Here is a 16,827-nt window from a genome sequence, read left to right on the forward strand (position 1 = left end):
TTGAAATCCGAGAAAATGTGATTATTAAAATTGCAAATTGTTGGCAACTGTTGGTTCTATTAAATCATTCACTATGAAGAGATAGCAGACCTCATGTGTGTCTCCAGCGTTATTGACCTGTCACCAGCTGGCTCAAATCTTTGAATAGTAGACTTGAGATGCGCGGGAACACTAGCGTCAGGTGATCAATTTTCATAACGGCAAGGAAAGTTGTGTGAGTGCGCCTCACCAGATTTTTATGATAATCTCTATTTTTTTGCTCATTTCTATAATTGGAAACGTTTTTCCTTGACGAAATTAAACATTTCAAAATAGCTGAAACTTTACACTATTTTCTCTGTTTTATATTTTGGGTTGAATTTCTAGTTTTTCAAAATTTAATTTAAACTTGAACTCTGACTACGCCCACTACCTCCGTAAACAGAGGTCCTGTTTACGGAGGTAGTGCTACGCCCCGTTTCGGAAAGCAAATTTTCTGACTCCAGCTGTTTAAAGTCTAGAACTTAGTTAAATCCCGAGCTCGGAAACCGGCTAATAGAATTTCTTAAAGAACAGAACAGACTAAAACAGTACTCGAATAAATTATAATCCTGAGAATATTTTTCTTTGAGATAGAGATACTTTCCTGTACCTGATAAGTATGGTATCTCTTCGACATGATTTCAAAGAACAACGTGGTGCGTCTAGTATTGATGAAAGCGTCCGTAGCCAATGACATCACTCCGTTCAGATAGTTCAAATTCTCAACTGACAACACCTTGAAACCAAAATCCCATCTCTGCCAGTTCATGATCATCAGAAAAACGGTTTGCAAAAGGAAGTAAGCAGTGAATGAATATATCAAGTAACCTTTGATACTGCGTTTCTTACTTGGCCAGTAACTCAGCACTTTCATGCGCCCTTCCACCTTTTCTAGCAAAACTTCTATTCCTGGATCAGACTGTAAAAATTAACATGTTGTCAACTACTATTCCATTCAGTACCTATATATTATTTATATGAAAAAAAATGTTCAACTTGAAAATTACCTTAGTGTCGGAACTAGTTGTTGAACTATTTTAAAGTTTTTAAAAAAAATAAAGGGTAGGCTACTACAAGATTTTTATATTGTTTTTATTAATACTAGCCGTCAGGCTCGCTTTGCTCGCCATATCCGTCTAGCCAGGGGGCTCCGCCCCCTGGACCCCCGACTGGATCGTCCAAGAATGAGATCAGCAGGCTCGCTTCGCTCGCCTGCATTTTTCACTTGGGCATTTGTATCATATGTTAGGACAATCCAGTCGGGGGTCCAGACTAAACGTCTGGCTAAACGGATATGGCGAGCGAAGCGAGCCTGACTGCTAGTGATATAATATTCCCAGGATTGAAGTAGCCCAATCAATTTTTCCGCGATAAATGCATTTAAATCTTCAACTTGGTGCCAACCTAACAAAGTCAACTCAACTTAATGCCAACCTGACAAAATTATTAATTTAGTTGCCAGTTAACAACTGTTTCGAAGAGGTACTCTATCTAGATTATAGTTCTATAGTAACATATGATATGGAAATTTCAATTATAATTAAGAGATTGGGAGAAGAAGAATATACATGCTAAAAGACGAACTTTGAACCCTTAAAAACAACCCTTAGAGTTGAAATATTGCCAAAAGATTTCTTAGTGCGCCTCTAAAGGGCTAACTGAACATACCTACCAAATTTGAACGTTTTTGGTCCGGTAGATTTTTAGTTATGCGAGTGAGTGAGTGAGTGAGTGAGTGAGTGAGTGAGTGAGTCAGTCAGTCAGTGAGTGAGTGCCATTTCGCTTTTATATATATAGATATAGATAGAATATATGAAAAAATGTTCAAAATGAAAATTACCTAAGTTAGGGTCGAAACTAGTTGTTGAACATTTTTAAAGTTTAAAAAAATAAAGGTAGGCTACTACAAGATTTTTATATTGTTTTTATTAATTATACATGAAATATTTTTCTACACTCCAATGTTTTCAATATTACAATGTAGGTATCTCACTTTACTACTTGAGTTACGACGTAGCAGTATGATTAAAAGCTATTAGCTTCTACTCACATTATTTGTGGATCGCTTTCGGTCGCCATGTCCATCTTCAACACTCTTCAAAACTCTTCAACACTCTTCAATAACCTTCAATACTCTTCAACACTCTTCAATAACCTTCAATACTTTTCAACACTCTTCAATAATCTTCAACACTCTTCAATAACCTTCAACACTCTTAAATACTCTTCAACACTCTTCAATAATCTTCAACGCTCTTCAACAATCTTCAATAACCTTCAACACTCTTGAATACTCTTCAACACTCTTCAATAATCTTCAACACTCTCCAGTATTATTCAATATTAAAGCCCGGTTGCACAAAAGACTGTTAAATTCTATCATGATTAGAATAACCTTCAATGTTGTTTTCCATCACAAACTGCTTATTATTAAATCACTTTTAACTATTAGAAAAAACGATTAGCAGTCAGATATTTTACAATAAATGAATTAATCACTCACTGTGACAACAAAATTATATTAGATTGTCAAAGTGAGTGATTAATTCATTAATTGTAAAATATCTGACTGCTAGTCGTTTTTTCTAATAGCAAAAAGTGATGATTAAATCCATGAGAACCAAAATTAGAGAAGGCTATTTTGGAAAGAAGACATTTCGATTGGTTCTTGAGGTATTTAATTGAGATTGAAAGTCAACAGACTTTTGTTCAGCTGGGTGTCAGTATTGAAGGTGGACATATGGCTTCCTCCACAAATTAATGTGAAAAGAAGCAAATAGGTAGCTTTCAATCAGATTGCCAAGTCGTAACTTAAGTATTGAAAAGGGGTCAGTTAACAAGGCTTTTCTGATTGATTCTCGAGGTATTTAATCAAGATTAAAAGTTAACAGACTTTTGTGCAGTCGGGTGTCAGTGTCGAAGATGGACATAAGGCTTCCGAAAGCGCTCCAAAAATGTGAAAAGAAGCTATAATAGCTTTCAATCAGATTGCTATGTCTTAACTTAAGTATTAAAATGTGATCAGTTAACAAGTAGTTCGAAATGGAGAGTGAAATATTTAAGAGCGATATATTTTGTTAGAACTTCCAATAATTAAATATTCTTAAAATTTCACTCTTGTAATTCAAACTGCTTTCATATTCATTTCGATCAATCATATTCTGCTGTTCATACTTTGTAAAATTTGATGTTTAGTCTCTATTTAAGTCTAGTTATTATGAGGTAGAGGCCTGGTTGTAGTACCTTTGGTCTTTCCACTCTACATTAATAAAGAAATTTAATCACTGTAAAGTTTAGTATAGTTTTACTTTTTGCGTAGTTGAGAAGTTGATATTGTGGTAATTATTCATATTGAACGAGAAAGACTAAGAAATTGTCAAAAACCACAGATTTATTGATACTTTTTGTGTAGTTGAGAAGTTGATATTGTGGTAATTATTCATATTGAATGAAAAAGACTAAGAAATTGTCAAAAACCACAGATTTATTGATACTTTTTGTTTAGTTGAGAAGTTGATATTGTGGTAATTATTCATATTGAACGAGAAAGACTAAGAAATTGTCAAAAACCTCAGATTTATTGATACTTTTTGTGTAGTTGAGAAGTTGATATTGTGGTAATTATTCATATTGAACGAGAAAGACTAAGAAATTGTCAAAAACCACAGATTTATTGATACTTTTTGTGTAGTTGAGAAGTTGATATTGTGGTAATTATTCATATTGAATGAAAAAGACTAAGAAATTGTCAAAAACCACAGATTTATTGATACTTTTTGTGTAGTTGAGAAGTTAATATTGTGGTAATTATTCATATTGAATGAAAAAGACTAAGAAATTATAAGAAACTGATTTAAATCAGTTGTTTTTTGACAATTTCTTAGTCTTTTTCATTGAAGATTTATTGATACATAGTTTATCAGAGATTGACAATGGTGTAATAACCGAAACCGGTCTTAGTAATCTTAATAAATCTGTGGTTTTTGACAATTTCTTAGTCTTTTTCATTCAATTTAGTATAGGTAGTTATTATACACGGCTAATAGACTACTTTACTAAACCTTATTAATACTCTGTAATCTAGTTTAGGCTACTTATACTTCACTGTAAGTGCTTAGATCCAGAGAGAGAATTGAAAAATTTTCTCTATTGAATAGAGCTGTGAAATGGTGAGTTCAAAATATATGTACCTGCTACGGTAAAGAGTATCTTGAAACTATTCAATCTCTAAGAATAACACCATAGAGAAACAATAGCGTGAGTAGATATCCCATGGTATAGGGAATTTATGTCGCAACTTTTACTGTTATCTCAAGCCGATTACTGTCGATTATTGTCAATTTTTACTGATTTGTTGGGGTGAGCGTGTATGAACGGCACAATTTGAGAGACTATCAGCGTCACACAGCTTCACGGGAAAGAACTACGTGGACTATCGGCTTGAGATAACAGTAAAAGTTGCGACATAAACTCCCTATACCATGGGATATCTACTTATGCTATCGTTTCTCTATGATAACACTTACCTCCATGTTATTATTCGCTAATAGGCCTAGAAGTTTACTAGAAACGATTGCTCTCAGTCCCAAATTCTCAAGTTTTCTCTAGTGGAAGACAAACTTTGGTTCACTTCAATACCGTGTGTATTTAATTTATTATTTCAGTGGACTAAGAAGTGATTTTGCAGCGGCTGGTTTCAATTAGGGCTACTCCTTTCAGTAGATTGTTGAGAACCTTCAAATGGTATTAGAAATCCCCTCAAAATTTGACGGATTGTAAGACTTGGGTTATAAAGAGGCTCATTAAACTGATCCTCCAAAAATTCCAAGATTTTTCTAGTGTTATATGAAATTCTAGAAAAAGTTTTCTAGTATATGAAATTCTGAAATTCTAGTTATATGAATTTCTAGTTACAACAAATTCTCGAATAACATTTTCAAAAACTTGGTTGATAGTATTGTAGTCTATGACTTATAGAAGTGGAGTTTAACAATTACTTTTCCTCAAGTTCCAACTACTTTTCGATTCCTTTTTTACTTGGATATCTTTTGTCTCTATATCTGGCTCCTCCAAGCCCCTCACAAGCTCTGACTAAAGACCAGAAGCAACCCTCTATATCTTCACCAAGAATTGTCAGCAATTAACCTTCTCGGATCTTTATTTAGACTAAGATTACCACAAACCCACCGTGATAATAAACGGTTAGTGTTATTGTTTTGTCTTTTATTTTCCCACTAGTTCAGAAAATAGGAAACCTCCTGCATATTCTAAAACTAAAATAGCAAAATAATTGCACCTTAACTATCAGGTATATATTATTCTGTTATTATATTCACAGTTTTCCCACCAGGTATATTATTCTGCTATTATATTCACAGTTTTTCCACGAGGTATATTATTCTGCTATTTTATTCACAGTTTTTTCTCAGAGTTATAGCTGTGAATCATTTATGTGATGGACAATTATAACTTAATAGATATTCCTCTGTTTTTACCCATTATTATTTTCTTTTAATGACGACTGTATACCTTTTCGGTCCTTCTTCTCACCGCCATGGTTTAGGTTGGGGTATCCAAGGCTCCTAGCAAAATAGCTAAGTTCCTAGCATGGTTCCTAGAATAGCTAGAAAATAGAAATACGTCTTCGAGAGATGTAGCCGACGTATCTCCCTATGTTAAATCTACGCTATGCCGGCTTGAAATGGACAGATTGGTTAACATTGGGAGATACGTCCGCTACGTCTTTCAAAAGACGTATTTCTAGATACACTGGTGTGTGATGGCCTCTTTAGTACTGTAATACAAAGTGCGCCAGAAAAACTTACTTATTTGAAAAAAATCCCGTGCGTTGAATTGGTCTTGTAGATGGGCAGGAGGGGGCTCATCTGAAGGGGGAAGTTCTCAAATTTATCCTCCCACAAGTAAATAGCCATCATGCTCCGGTCTAGAGAGCAGCGGGCCTTCGCAGTTGAGAGCTTCTTTTCTAATGGTTGGTCACCTTCCGCGCTCGATTTGAAATTCCTCCTCACAGACTCGTTCCTGGCCATAATTCGATTCTGTCGTGGGTTAACTCAATTCATTCATTCATCCATTGGATAATCAATTACAATATCGGAATGAAAAAACAGGCGCCAGCCCAAAACTTCCTCTGTTCCCAAATTTTGTCAATAAAATCTTCAAGGTAGGTAAGTTCACATCACGACAATTTCCACCCCAAACACGAATAGCACTGGAATACACTATTTAATTCTGATTTTGGCTGTCGATTGAGGAGTGTGGAAGTGTCGCTAAACCCAGAAATGGACTTCAACGAACCATCAGAGCTCCAGAAAATATCGAAAGAGAGAGGCAGTCAGTTGCGCGTTCTCCCCCGCGTTCGGTTCGCAAACACGCAGCTCCTATGGCAAAATTTCTGACTCCACTGTTCGACGAATTTCCCATGAAGGCCTTCAACTTCATCCCTATCAATTGGCTGTTGTTCAAGAATTGACTGAACTCAATTTTGTTGCCCGTCAAAAGCAAGTGATATGCTGATTGACAACCTGCCTGAAGACGCGGTCATTTGACAAGGCTCATTTCCACATGCGTTTCCTCAATGCAATGGGGTTATTTGAAATTACTGGTTTATGTCGATCGACCACGGACCATAGCACACCTCAAGAACAACATTCGCGACGCCGTTGCCAACATACCGATTGATATACTGCAACGAAATTTCGAAAATCGACTTTATCAAGTGATGCGCAATGGGGGTCGCCATTGGTCTGTAATTTTTAAGACTGCATAGAAAATAATTGAAACAATATCAGAAGTACTTTTGTTTTTATTGACCTTTCAAATAAGTGAGTTTCTCTGGCGCACTTTGTACTTTTGTAAGTAAACCCATTATTTTTATCAAAATTTGGGAATGGAATAGATTTGGGCCAAGCCTGTTGTTCCTTCCTAATCATATTTTTATGATTTGTGATTCTGTCCACGAAATAAATAAATGTAAACTTAGGTATTTTGATGTGATTCAAGTTTGTATATTACTTTTGTTGTGAACAGTATAAATTATTATCCTTGTTTTTGAACTGCATCTTCAATAAAAGTATGACGGTTTTTGACTTGATTCTCAAGTTGTTATCACCTTTATATATACTTAATGATTTCATCTTGAGAAGAAGAGGGGGACCAAGGAGAAGGTGACTGCAGGATGTGGAGGGTCATCTGGATAGGATGAGGATTCGTGGATGGAGAAGGATGGCGAATGACTGTAACGAGTGGAGGCGTGTGACGGAGGAAGCCAAGGCCCACACAGGGCTGCAATGCTAAGAAAGTAAGTAAGTATATACTTAATGCAGTAGGCCTATGTACCTTATTTGCTGAGAGGGATGCCCGCACATGAGCTTCATGCATGTGCGCGGATAATAAGACGGTTGATGATGAGAGAGAGTGAGAGTGTGTGTGAGATAGATAGATGGATGAATATATTTATTGATAATTGTTGCAAGGCTGTTGCCTATGGTAACATTTACAAAAATTGACAATATAGAATTAAATCAAACTTAAGAGATAAATAATTATTTAACAGTTCCTCATCATTATTGATCAATTACAAATATCAAAGAAATAATTACCTTATGATTGATTGATTGATTGATTGAGTACTTTATTTATGTAGATTACAATATATACTGGCTTATACACTTATATACAATAGCTTACAATACAGCAAAATTATAGATGAATTTACATAATATAGACTAAGAAAATAATTATTGAACTGTATATGATATGAAAAAGCAGTTTGTAATATAATAACTATAGATAATAATTATATTGTTATGCATCTACATAAATTGGCGGAGCTTTGGACATATCAATGTCCATTCTTCGGAAAGAATATTAAAAATATCCTCCCCACTAACTCTCTACCAAAAGAGAGAGAGAGAGAGAGGTGAGGTGATGTGAGAGGACTTCAGGTAGAGAAGAAACTTTTGGGAGGATGCGGTACTCAAATAGATTGTGGTGGATAAAATAGGGTGGGGGGGTTGTAATGATGAGGGAGGAAAAGCAGTTGTATGTGGTAGAGAAGAACCAGGATTGATTGATTGATTAATTTATTTATGTAGATTACAATATATATTGGCTTATACACTTATATACAATAGCTTACAATACAGCAAAATTATAGATGAATTTACATAATATAGACTAAGAAAATAATTTTTTAACTGTATATGATATGAGAAAAGAAATTTGTAATAACTATATATAAAATAGATAATATTGTTATTGTTATCTACATAAATTGGCGGAGCTTTGGACATATCAATGTCCATTCTTTGCAAAGAATATTCGAAGTATTCTTCCCACTAACTCTCTACCAAGGATATTTGGATATTTATATTATATTGTGAGAGAGAGAGCTAGAGATTAGATTAAATTGCTTTATTTATGTATGCTACAATATTTACTGGCTTATTAATACACTAATTTACATTAAATGACGATAATGCTAGTTATTCAACGAATTTCACAAAGTATAAATAATTAATCAATGAGAATAAATATAGAATGCAATTAGAATAACGATAATATAATAATGTGATTTAACTTCATGAATCGGCGGTGTTTCAACAAATAATTGTCGATTCTTTTAGAAGGATATAAAATATCCTTCCCATTAACACATGACCGGGTTCGATGTGAGAGAGTGATGAGAGAGAGTGAGTGTGTGTGTGAGAGAACGAGCGAGAGAGAGAGAGAGTGATTGGGTGGTGAGGTGATGTGAGAGGATTTCAGGTAGAGAAGAAACTTATGGGAGGATGCGGTACTCAAATAAATTGTGGTGGATAAAATAGGGGGGGGGGTTGTGATGAGGGAGGAAAAGCAGTTGTATGTGGGAGAGAAGAACCAGGATGAGAGAGAAAGAGGAGGAGGAGGAGGAAGAGTAGGAGGATGGAGTGGAAGAAGAGAAGTTGGATCAAAAACAGGTGAAGGTAGGAAGAGCAGGTGAACGAGGATGAGAAGAAGGGAAGATGATGGAGGAGGAGGAGGAGTAGTAGGAGGAGGAGGAGGAGGAGGAGGAGGAGGAGGAGGAGGAGGAGGAGGAGGTGTAGGATGAGGAGGAGGAGGTGTAAGGAGGAGAAGAAGGTAGACAATGAGAAGGGGGAGGAGTAGGAGAAAAATACGATGGTAAAGGTGATGAAGGAGCAGAAGTGGGAAGAAGATGAAGTGAGAAGAAGATGAAGTCGGAAGAAGATGGAGTGAGAAGAAGATAAAGTCAGAAGAAGATAGATGAAGTGAGAAGAAGATAAAGTGAGAAGAAGATGAAGTGAGACGAAGATAGATGAAGTGAGAAGAAGATAAAGTGAGAAGAAGATGAAGTCAGAAGAAGATGGAGTGAGAAGAAGATGAAGTGAGAAGAAGATGAAGTCAGAAAAAGATTAAGTCAGAATAAGATCCTTTTTTTTGTGTGTAGTTGAGAAGTTGATATTGTGGTAATTATTCATATTGAATGAAAAAGGATCAGAGATTGACAATGGTGTAATAACCGAAACCGGTCTTTCTAATTATCAATAAATCAGTGGTTTTTTGACAATTTCTCAGTCTTTTTCATTCAATCAGAATAAGATGAAGTCATAAGAAGATGAAGTCAGAAGAAGATGAAGTCAGAAGGAGATAAAGTGAGAAGATGAAGTGGGAAGAAGATAGAGTGGTAAAAGAGAATGTGGCTCGGGCAAAGGAAGAGAATATGGAAAAAGGTGAGTAGGAGAAGGAAAGAGAAGATGGATTATGAAGAGGATGATAAGGTGGAGGAGGAGAAGAAGATGGAGGAGGAGAACGAGAAAAAGAGATTAGATTAGAGTTCTTTATTCATGTAAGTTACAATTTATTCTGGCTTATACACTAATTTACATTAAATGACAGTATGGGTCCAAATCTCAGTTCAACAAGTGCTCATCTTGACGCTTTTTTGAGATACTGATACATGTATATTTTTTGTAATTCATAGTCTTTCACAGTAAATAATTTTATCTGTAAATAATTTTATAAAGTATGAAAAAGTATCAATCAGAATTATGATTGATTGCAATTTGAATAACGATCTTATATTTAAAAATGATGGTTTCTTGATCCATTCCGAGCTGCGATGTATCAACACACTTTTTTCTATGTATGTCACACGACATGTAGTCAAATAATTATTTGTTTACAGTCATTATTTTATAACAGTCAATATTATAAGATCACACTTTCTTCTATGTATTTCACACGACATGTAGTCAAATTAAATAATGACTGTTAACAAATAATTATTTGACTACATGTCGTGTGAAATACATAGAAGAAAGTGTGATCTTATAATATTGTAGTGCAACTACATGAATCGGCGGTGTCTCAACACATAATTGATGGCAAGGATTGAATAGGAGAGGGTGATGAGAATGAGGAGGAGTGGGAGGGAGTGGGAGAGTAGGTGGATCAGGACAGGAGAAGGAAGAGAATGTGAACAAGGGTGAGAAAAAGCAGGAAGGAAGATGAGGGGAAGAAGAAGTGGTGGAGAAGGAGGAGGATTAGGAGAAGTAGGAGAAGGAGGTGGATAAGAAATAGGAGGTGAAGGAGTATGAGGAGAAGGGGAGGAAAAGGAGGAGGACAAGGAGGAGGAGTGGGAGGAGGAAAAAGAGGACTAGGATGAGAAGGAGGAAAAGGATGAGAAGGAGTATGATGTGAAGGAGAGGTATAGAAAAGGAGGAGTAGAAGGAGGAGTAGAAGAGGAAGGAAGAGAAGGAGGTGAGTAGGAGAAGGAGAAGGAGTAGTAGGAGAAGGATGAGAAGAAGGAGGAGGAGTAGAAGGTGCAGGAAGGATAATGATGAGAGGAGGACGAACAAAAAGGGTGGTGGAATGAGAAGGATTCAGAGACAAGAGGGAAAGAATGAGGAGGAGAAGTAGGAGATGGAGAAATGATGAGAGTATGATGATGAAGAGAAAGAGAAGACAAACGCAGAGAAACAGCAGCTGGAATAAGGGTGCGAAAAGTGAGGTGGTAATGAAGGAGGGTAGGATGTATTATGACAAAGAGAGAGGATGACAGCACCTAGAAGTTCAGGACGAGAAGGGAGGAAATTTTGGACCACATATGGATGGGGGTAAAGTGAAACCTCTTGAAAAATCAAGGATGTAGAAAACTTTACACATACACAAAAAACTTGCACTTTTATTGTTAAATTTTATTGATATATAAATGAATAATCTGGAGTCCAATGAAGTTTTCTTGCAGAAGAGAGGAAAATTGGTTGGGATGAGGCTACCGGTACATGATTGCACCACTTCATTTTCATGGGAAATTTCCCGGAATTCCCAGACTCAATCAATCTCCAGGTACATAGGTAGCTATTATTAGATTGTCTGGGGTCAAGAAGAGCTACTGATTTGATCCGGGGCGGCGTCTGCAAGAGCTGGAAAATCTGAATTTCCCAAAAACATCTCTCAATATTCATGATAGGGATATTTATTAGCGTTTTTCTCAATTGAAATTGAATTTTGTTGCTTGATGGCTATTTTGTTGATTGGTTTGTAAGCGCCAATTATGATGAGCAACCGCCCACAGACTCCGCGCCTGGGGAAAATCAATAAAAATACATGCAATCGGCTGCCGCTCTGTACGCGAAATAATTTTAATCACCAGTTTGGTGCGACTGCGTTGAGAGATATTGACGAATTTGTCCGAGTGAGATGCATATCTATTAGCTTTGCGGGCAAATGAGAGATGGAGAGCATTTCTCAGCTAACAACCTTGTATGGAAACAATGCTGCCAAATTAGACTTTAAAATTGCTGGAGAAGCATGCTGCAAGCTTATCAGAGCCATCAAAAGTTCGGAATCATCTCATAAACTTGCAGACATTAATATCTTGGTTTTATTATCAACAAAATGCAATATTCTTCAACAGAGCCATTGCTACCAACACTTTGAAGACGATAATATGGTTATTATGGTGTCCAGTGGATTCTGAACCATGTAATTATGATTATACTTTGTTTTCAACTGTGAAAACAAAGTGAATCCAAGTTGTTTTACCCTCCTCCTCTATTCAAATTTCTTTATTTAGAGTAATTATGTATTTTTAAATACTAACAAGTCAGTTTACAATGAATAAAACTCTTCTAAAAGGTTAATCTTATCAATAATATGCTCCAAAAACATCAATCAAAATTTTTATATGGGAAAACCGCAATTTATATAATAAAATTCCCCAATTTCGACTCATTTTGTAATTACAGGAAATCATGAAGACAAAGAAATGAGCGATTACCCCAATTGTACCGATTTGACAGAACTACAATTTGAGGTTGGCTACATTGATCACGCACAGTTGAAGAATAGGTGATGGAGATTGTTTCTTTGATTTATTTATGTTAATGAGTGTTATTGGACTTTATCGATAATTCTACATTAATAGTATGGTTCAAATTGTTACTAATGAATGGTTTTTACTTTCTTGAAGTATGCTGATTTTCTCCAACAGTGTTTTATGTGATACGATGATGGCTAGAGCAGAAAATAACCTCGAAAACTCGAAGCCGACTGATTCAATGAACAACAAACAATAATGTGATCAGGAAGATTTTGCTTGTCAATGCGTTGTTAATAACTGATTATTTCATTTATAAATAAAAGGTATGTATTTCAGCATTCTAGATGTAGACAGTATTGTACTTAACTGAATTAGACTTTAAAATTGCTGGAGAAGCATGCTGCAAGCTTATCAGAGCCATCAAAAGTTCGGAATCATCTCATAAACTTGCAGACATTAATATCTTGGTTTTATTATCAACAAAATGCAATATTCTTCAACAGAGCCATTGCTACCAACACTTTGAAGACGATAATATGGTTATTATGGTGTCCAGTGGATTCTGAACCATGTAATTATGATTATACTTTGTTTTCAACTGTGAAAACAAAGTGAATCCAAGTTGTTTTACCCTCCTCCTCTATTCAAATTTCTTTATTTAGAGTAATTATGTATTTTTAAACACTAACAAGTTAGTTTACAATGAATAAAACTCTTCTAAAAGGTTAATCTTATCAATAATATGCTCCAAAAACATCAATCAAAATTTTTATATGGGAAAACCGCAATTTATATAATAAAATTCCCCAATTTCGACTCATTTTGTAATTACAGGAAATCATGAAGACAAAGAAATGAGCGATTACCCCAATTGTACCGATTTGACAGAACTACAATTTGAGGTTGGCTACATTGATCACGCACAGTTGAAGAATAGGTGATGGAGATTGTTTCTTTGATTTATTTATGTTAATGAGTGTTATTGGACTTTATCGATAATTCTACATTAATAGTATGGTTCAAATTGTTACTAATGAATGGTTTTTACTTTCTTGAAGTATGCTGATTTTCTCCAACAGTGTTTTATGTGATACGATGATGGCTAGAGCAGAAAATAACCTCGAAAACTCGAAGCCGACTGATTCAATGAACAACAAACAATAATGTGATCAGGAAGATTTTGCTTGTCAATGCGTTGTTAATAACTGATTATTTCATTTATAAATAAAAGGTATGTATTTCAGCATTCTAGATGTAGACAGTATTGTACTTAACTGATTTATACTTTAAAATCTCTCTACCTTTGTGATGAACATGTAGACCATTCATTAATGATGATAGGCGTAAGGATTGATTGCCCATCTAGTTTTTATTTTGCTTGGAATTCCAAAGAGTTTTACAAATTTCAAGATATAATCTACACTTTATCACAAAATGTACATTTGTTCAGTTTAAATTCAACCAATATATCATCAAAAATATAACTAATCGTATGGGATGGAAAGAACAAACAAGTTAAAACAGTTCCATAATTTTCCTTCATTCAGACTATTTTTGACACCATAATTTTTTCCTTATGATAAGAAACAAACATTTGAAATTTTGAAAACCATATCCGGTTTTAAACTTTGATATTTGTGTAGGTTACAGTATTTACATCTTGATTGCACTTGAAGATAAGATACGGTAGTTGATGTTGAAATTCAATGAAAACTGTGTGTAAACTATCACTTGTCAATGTTGTAAGTATTACATGGTATTAAAAATAATAAATTAATTATAATTTTATTTAGGCTTACTTATAAATTGTAATGCTGTAGAGTGGGAATTGTACAGCAATTTGATGTTACCTTGAACTTGGAAACTTTCCTTGTATTTTAACCTTTGGCTCCTGTGATTTGTCATAAATGTTCAAAAAATTCAAGTTATTGTACGTTAAAAAATCTAGTTTTAGTGATAAATAAAAGGATATCAATTAAAAATAAAAGTTAGTTAGCACTTTTCTTTTTGTTTGGTGCATCATAACCTAACTTTAGTGTCTCAGGCCATCAAAACTATTGTTTGTAAACAGTAGCAAATTAAAACTAACCTATGCTTACAAACACTCGATCCACAGCAATTAAAGGAATAAAAATACATTTGACCAAATAAAGTTTAATAAAAATTATGATAAAATTAAGGGTTTGGTCTATTAAATAAAATACTAATTCAAGTAAACAAAATATCCATTGCTCAATTTTATAACTCCAAATTGATATACCGTACTGTTCGGTATTGTGAGCAACAATCAGCATTTATAATGCTGCTATGTTCTAGTTATAACTAATAATTAATTACCATAGTGTATTACACTAATAAATAAATAAAACTTTGTTTGCGATAGCGTTTATTGTTAAACAGTATAGGCCTATTAAAATTATAATAAAAAACTTTATTTTTGAATTGGGAAGGATTCTCACAAACTTTAAGTACCGTACCGCATTAACAGATTTTTTCTTATCAACAGTACCGGTATTAATTAAAATTATAATTAAAGCTCTATAATTTGATTGAAGGACTGAGTAGATAGGTAAATATATAGATAGGCTGCCTTCATTTTAGAGTAGAAAGGATTCATAGTTTTATTAGTAGGCTACGTATAGCATTAGAACCTATTTATTTTATAAGAGTCGGCAATAGACATGATTTCAAAATTATTAACTGAATCAATAATTTCCCTTAATAGGCTATCTGTATCAGAATACAAAGATTATCAAGCCCAGAGCTAGAGCGTAGATAATGCGTTTGTGGGGTAAACGTATAGTTTTAGGTGTTCTCCGAGCCACTAAGTGATTTTGCAGCTCATAACCGTCACTTGGCTGAACTGGTCTCAAGCAGACAATATTCCAATGAGGGAACTGAAAGCACGGCACTTATGTCAATTTGTAAGCAGAGGGTTGTGTGGCAGAGAGGACCCAGAGTCCTAACTCCGCCCATAATAAAGACAATAATTCAATTCTGTGCAATAGGATAGTCTTACTTGCGAGAACAACCTCGGTGCCAGTCTATTTATTCATTTATACATTGATAGAAATTATATAATTTTCAACTATAAATGATTCGGAAAGGAACAACAAAATTAAAGCTCAAATCTGTTCCTTTCTCAAATTTGGATAGAAATTACAAAAGTATTAGTATTTATTTATTTCATTGACAATTACAAATCATAATTATAAATATATAATATGATTGGGAGAAGATAATATGGTTAGTATTCAATTTCAAGTTAATTTAGATACTCTTATAAAGCATCATAGAAGAGTCTTACTGAAATACCTTAATTAATATGTTTAGTAAAACACTAAATTAATTAAAGTATGAAAAAAGTTGTTGAGGGAAACCTTTTCAAAAATAGTGATGGAGACTAAAGTTATAACATACTAACATAAACCGAACTTTTCAGTCAGAGCAAATACACAATATTCCAATCAAGCGACAATACAAAAATAATACAAGCCTCCATTTACATTGAATGTAAATTACAAACATTGAATGTGTTTAAAAGCGGATCACTATGTGCATTGCAGATGAACCAATTCTATGTTTTGCATACCGCACCATATTTCGTTTACTTAAGGTAGATTGGATCATCAAAGCTTTACATAAATATTGAGAATTCAGAGTATATAGCAGAAATCCTCATAATCTTGCCTGACAATTTTAAAAGTTTTCATTCATTATTTTAGACTTTGATTACTTGTAGTACGGTTATTTGACAACATTTCAATACTCTCTTACAATTAGGCGAAACCAGACACAAATTAGCACAAGGACGACTACCTTATTATTTTATCTTTCAATGTTATTACATTAGTGTTATTTGCATTGTAAATAAATAATTATACAAGTATTTAACGGTATCTTTTCTTTATGGTGATACATAACTGATCCTCAAAATATGTAAGTTTCTTCTTGAAAATATTCAGTTTCATATAAGATTTTCTTCTGGTTTAACTGTTCGTTTGGAACAATTTGCACTTGAATTATAGTTCACAAGATTTATTTTTCTAACATGCCAATTATTTAACAAAGCATTATTTATTTTCTAGTAACACTGTTGTTAATTGGTGAATAAATTTGATTTGATTTGAGTTGTTTGGATCAACTAAATAGTCAAAAACTCATTCACAAATTAAACCTGAACATATTGGACAGTTCACCGTTCTTGTGGCTCTATGCGGATGTAATTTGGCCCGTTATAAAGCTTACAGTGTAGGTCATTAATTCTGCCTAAGTCTTTCTATATAATAATATATTTTTTAATTGTATTGTTATACTCGAATATGTTTAGAATTTGACGCCCTCTAGGAGTCCACAAGTGTCGTCTAAGGCTCAACTCACACTTAGGCGACTCAGGTCGAGAAGAGACTCGACTCTAGTCGAGAGCATGTGTCGGTGAATCTGACACTCAGACCAGTCGATTC

At 34.4% G+C, this 16,827-nt stretch overlaps 2 protein-coding genes across 2 annotated transcripts in view; one reads left to right on the forward strand and one right to left on the reverse strand.

Moving 5' to 3' along the window:
* LOC120354008 overlaps positions 1–14,737 on the reverse strand; it is a 29,999-nt gene extending 15,262 nt beyond the window's left edge. Inside the window, exons 1-2 of the mRNA XM_039439788.1 lie at positions 13,666–14,737; positions 632–940 (exon numbers count right to left, since the gene is read on the reverse strand). Of these exons, the coding sequence (XP_039295722.1) occupies positions 632–940; positions 13,666–13,689 (333 nt within the window). The 5' untranslated portion in view covers positions 13,690–14,737. The remainder of the gene's footprint in view (positions 1–631; positions 941–13,665) is intronic.
* LOC111049654 overlaps positions 13,273–16,827 on the forward strand; it is a 73,164-nt gene continuing 69,609 nt past the window's right edge. The window contains 1 exon segment of the mRNA XM_039439789.1: positions 13,273–13,595. The gene's annotated coding sequence lies outside the window, so the exon portion shown is untranslated.

Source organism: Nilaparvata lugens, chromosome 13 (assembly GCF_014356525.2).
Source record: "Nilaparvata lugens isolate BPH chromosome 13, ASM1435652v1, whole genome shotgun sequence".
Taxonomy (NCBI): domain Eukaryota; kingdom Metazoa; phylum Arthropoda; class Insecta; order Hemiptera; family Delphacidae; genus Nilaparvata; species Nilaparvata lugens.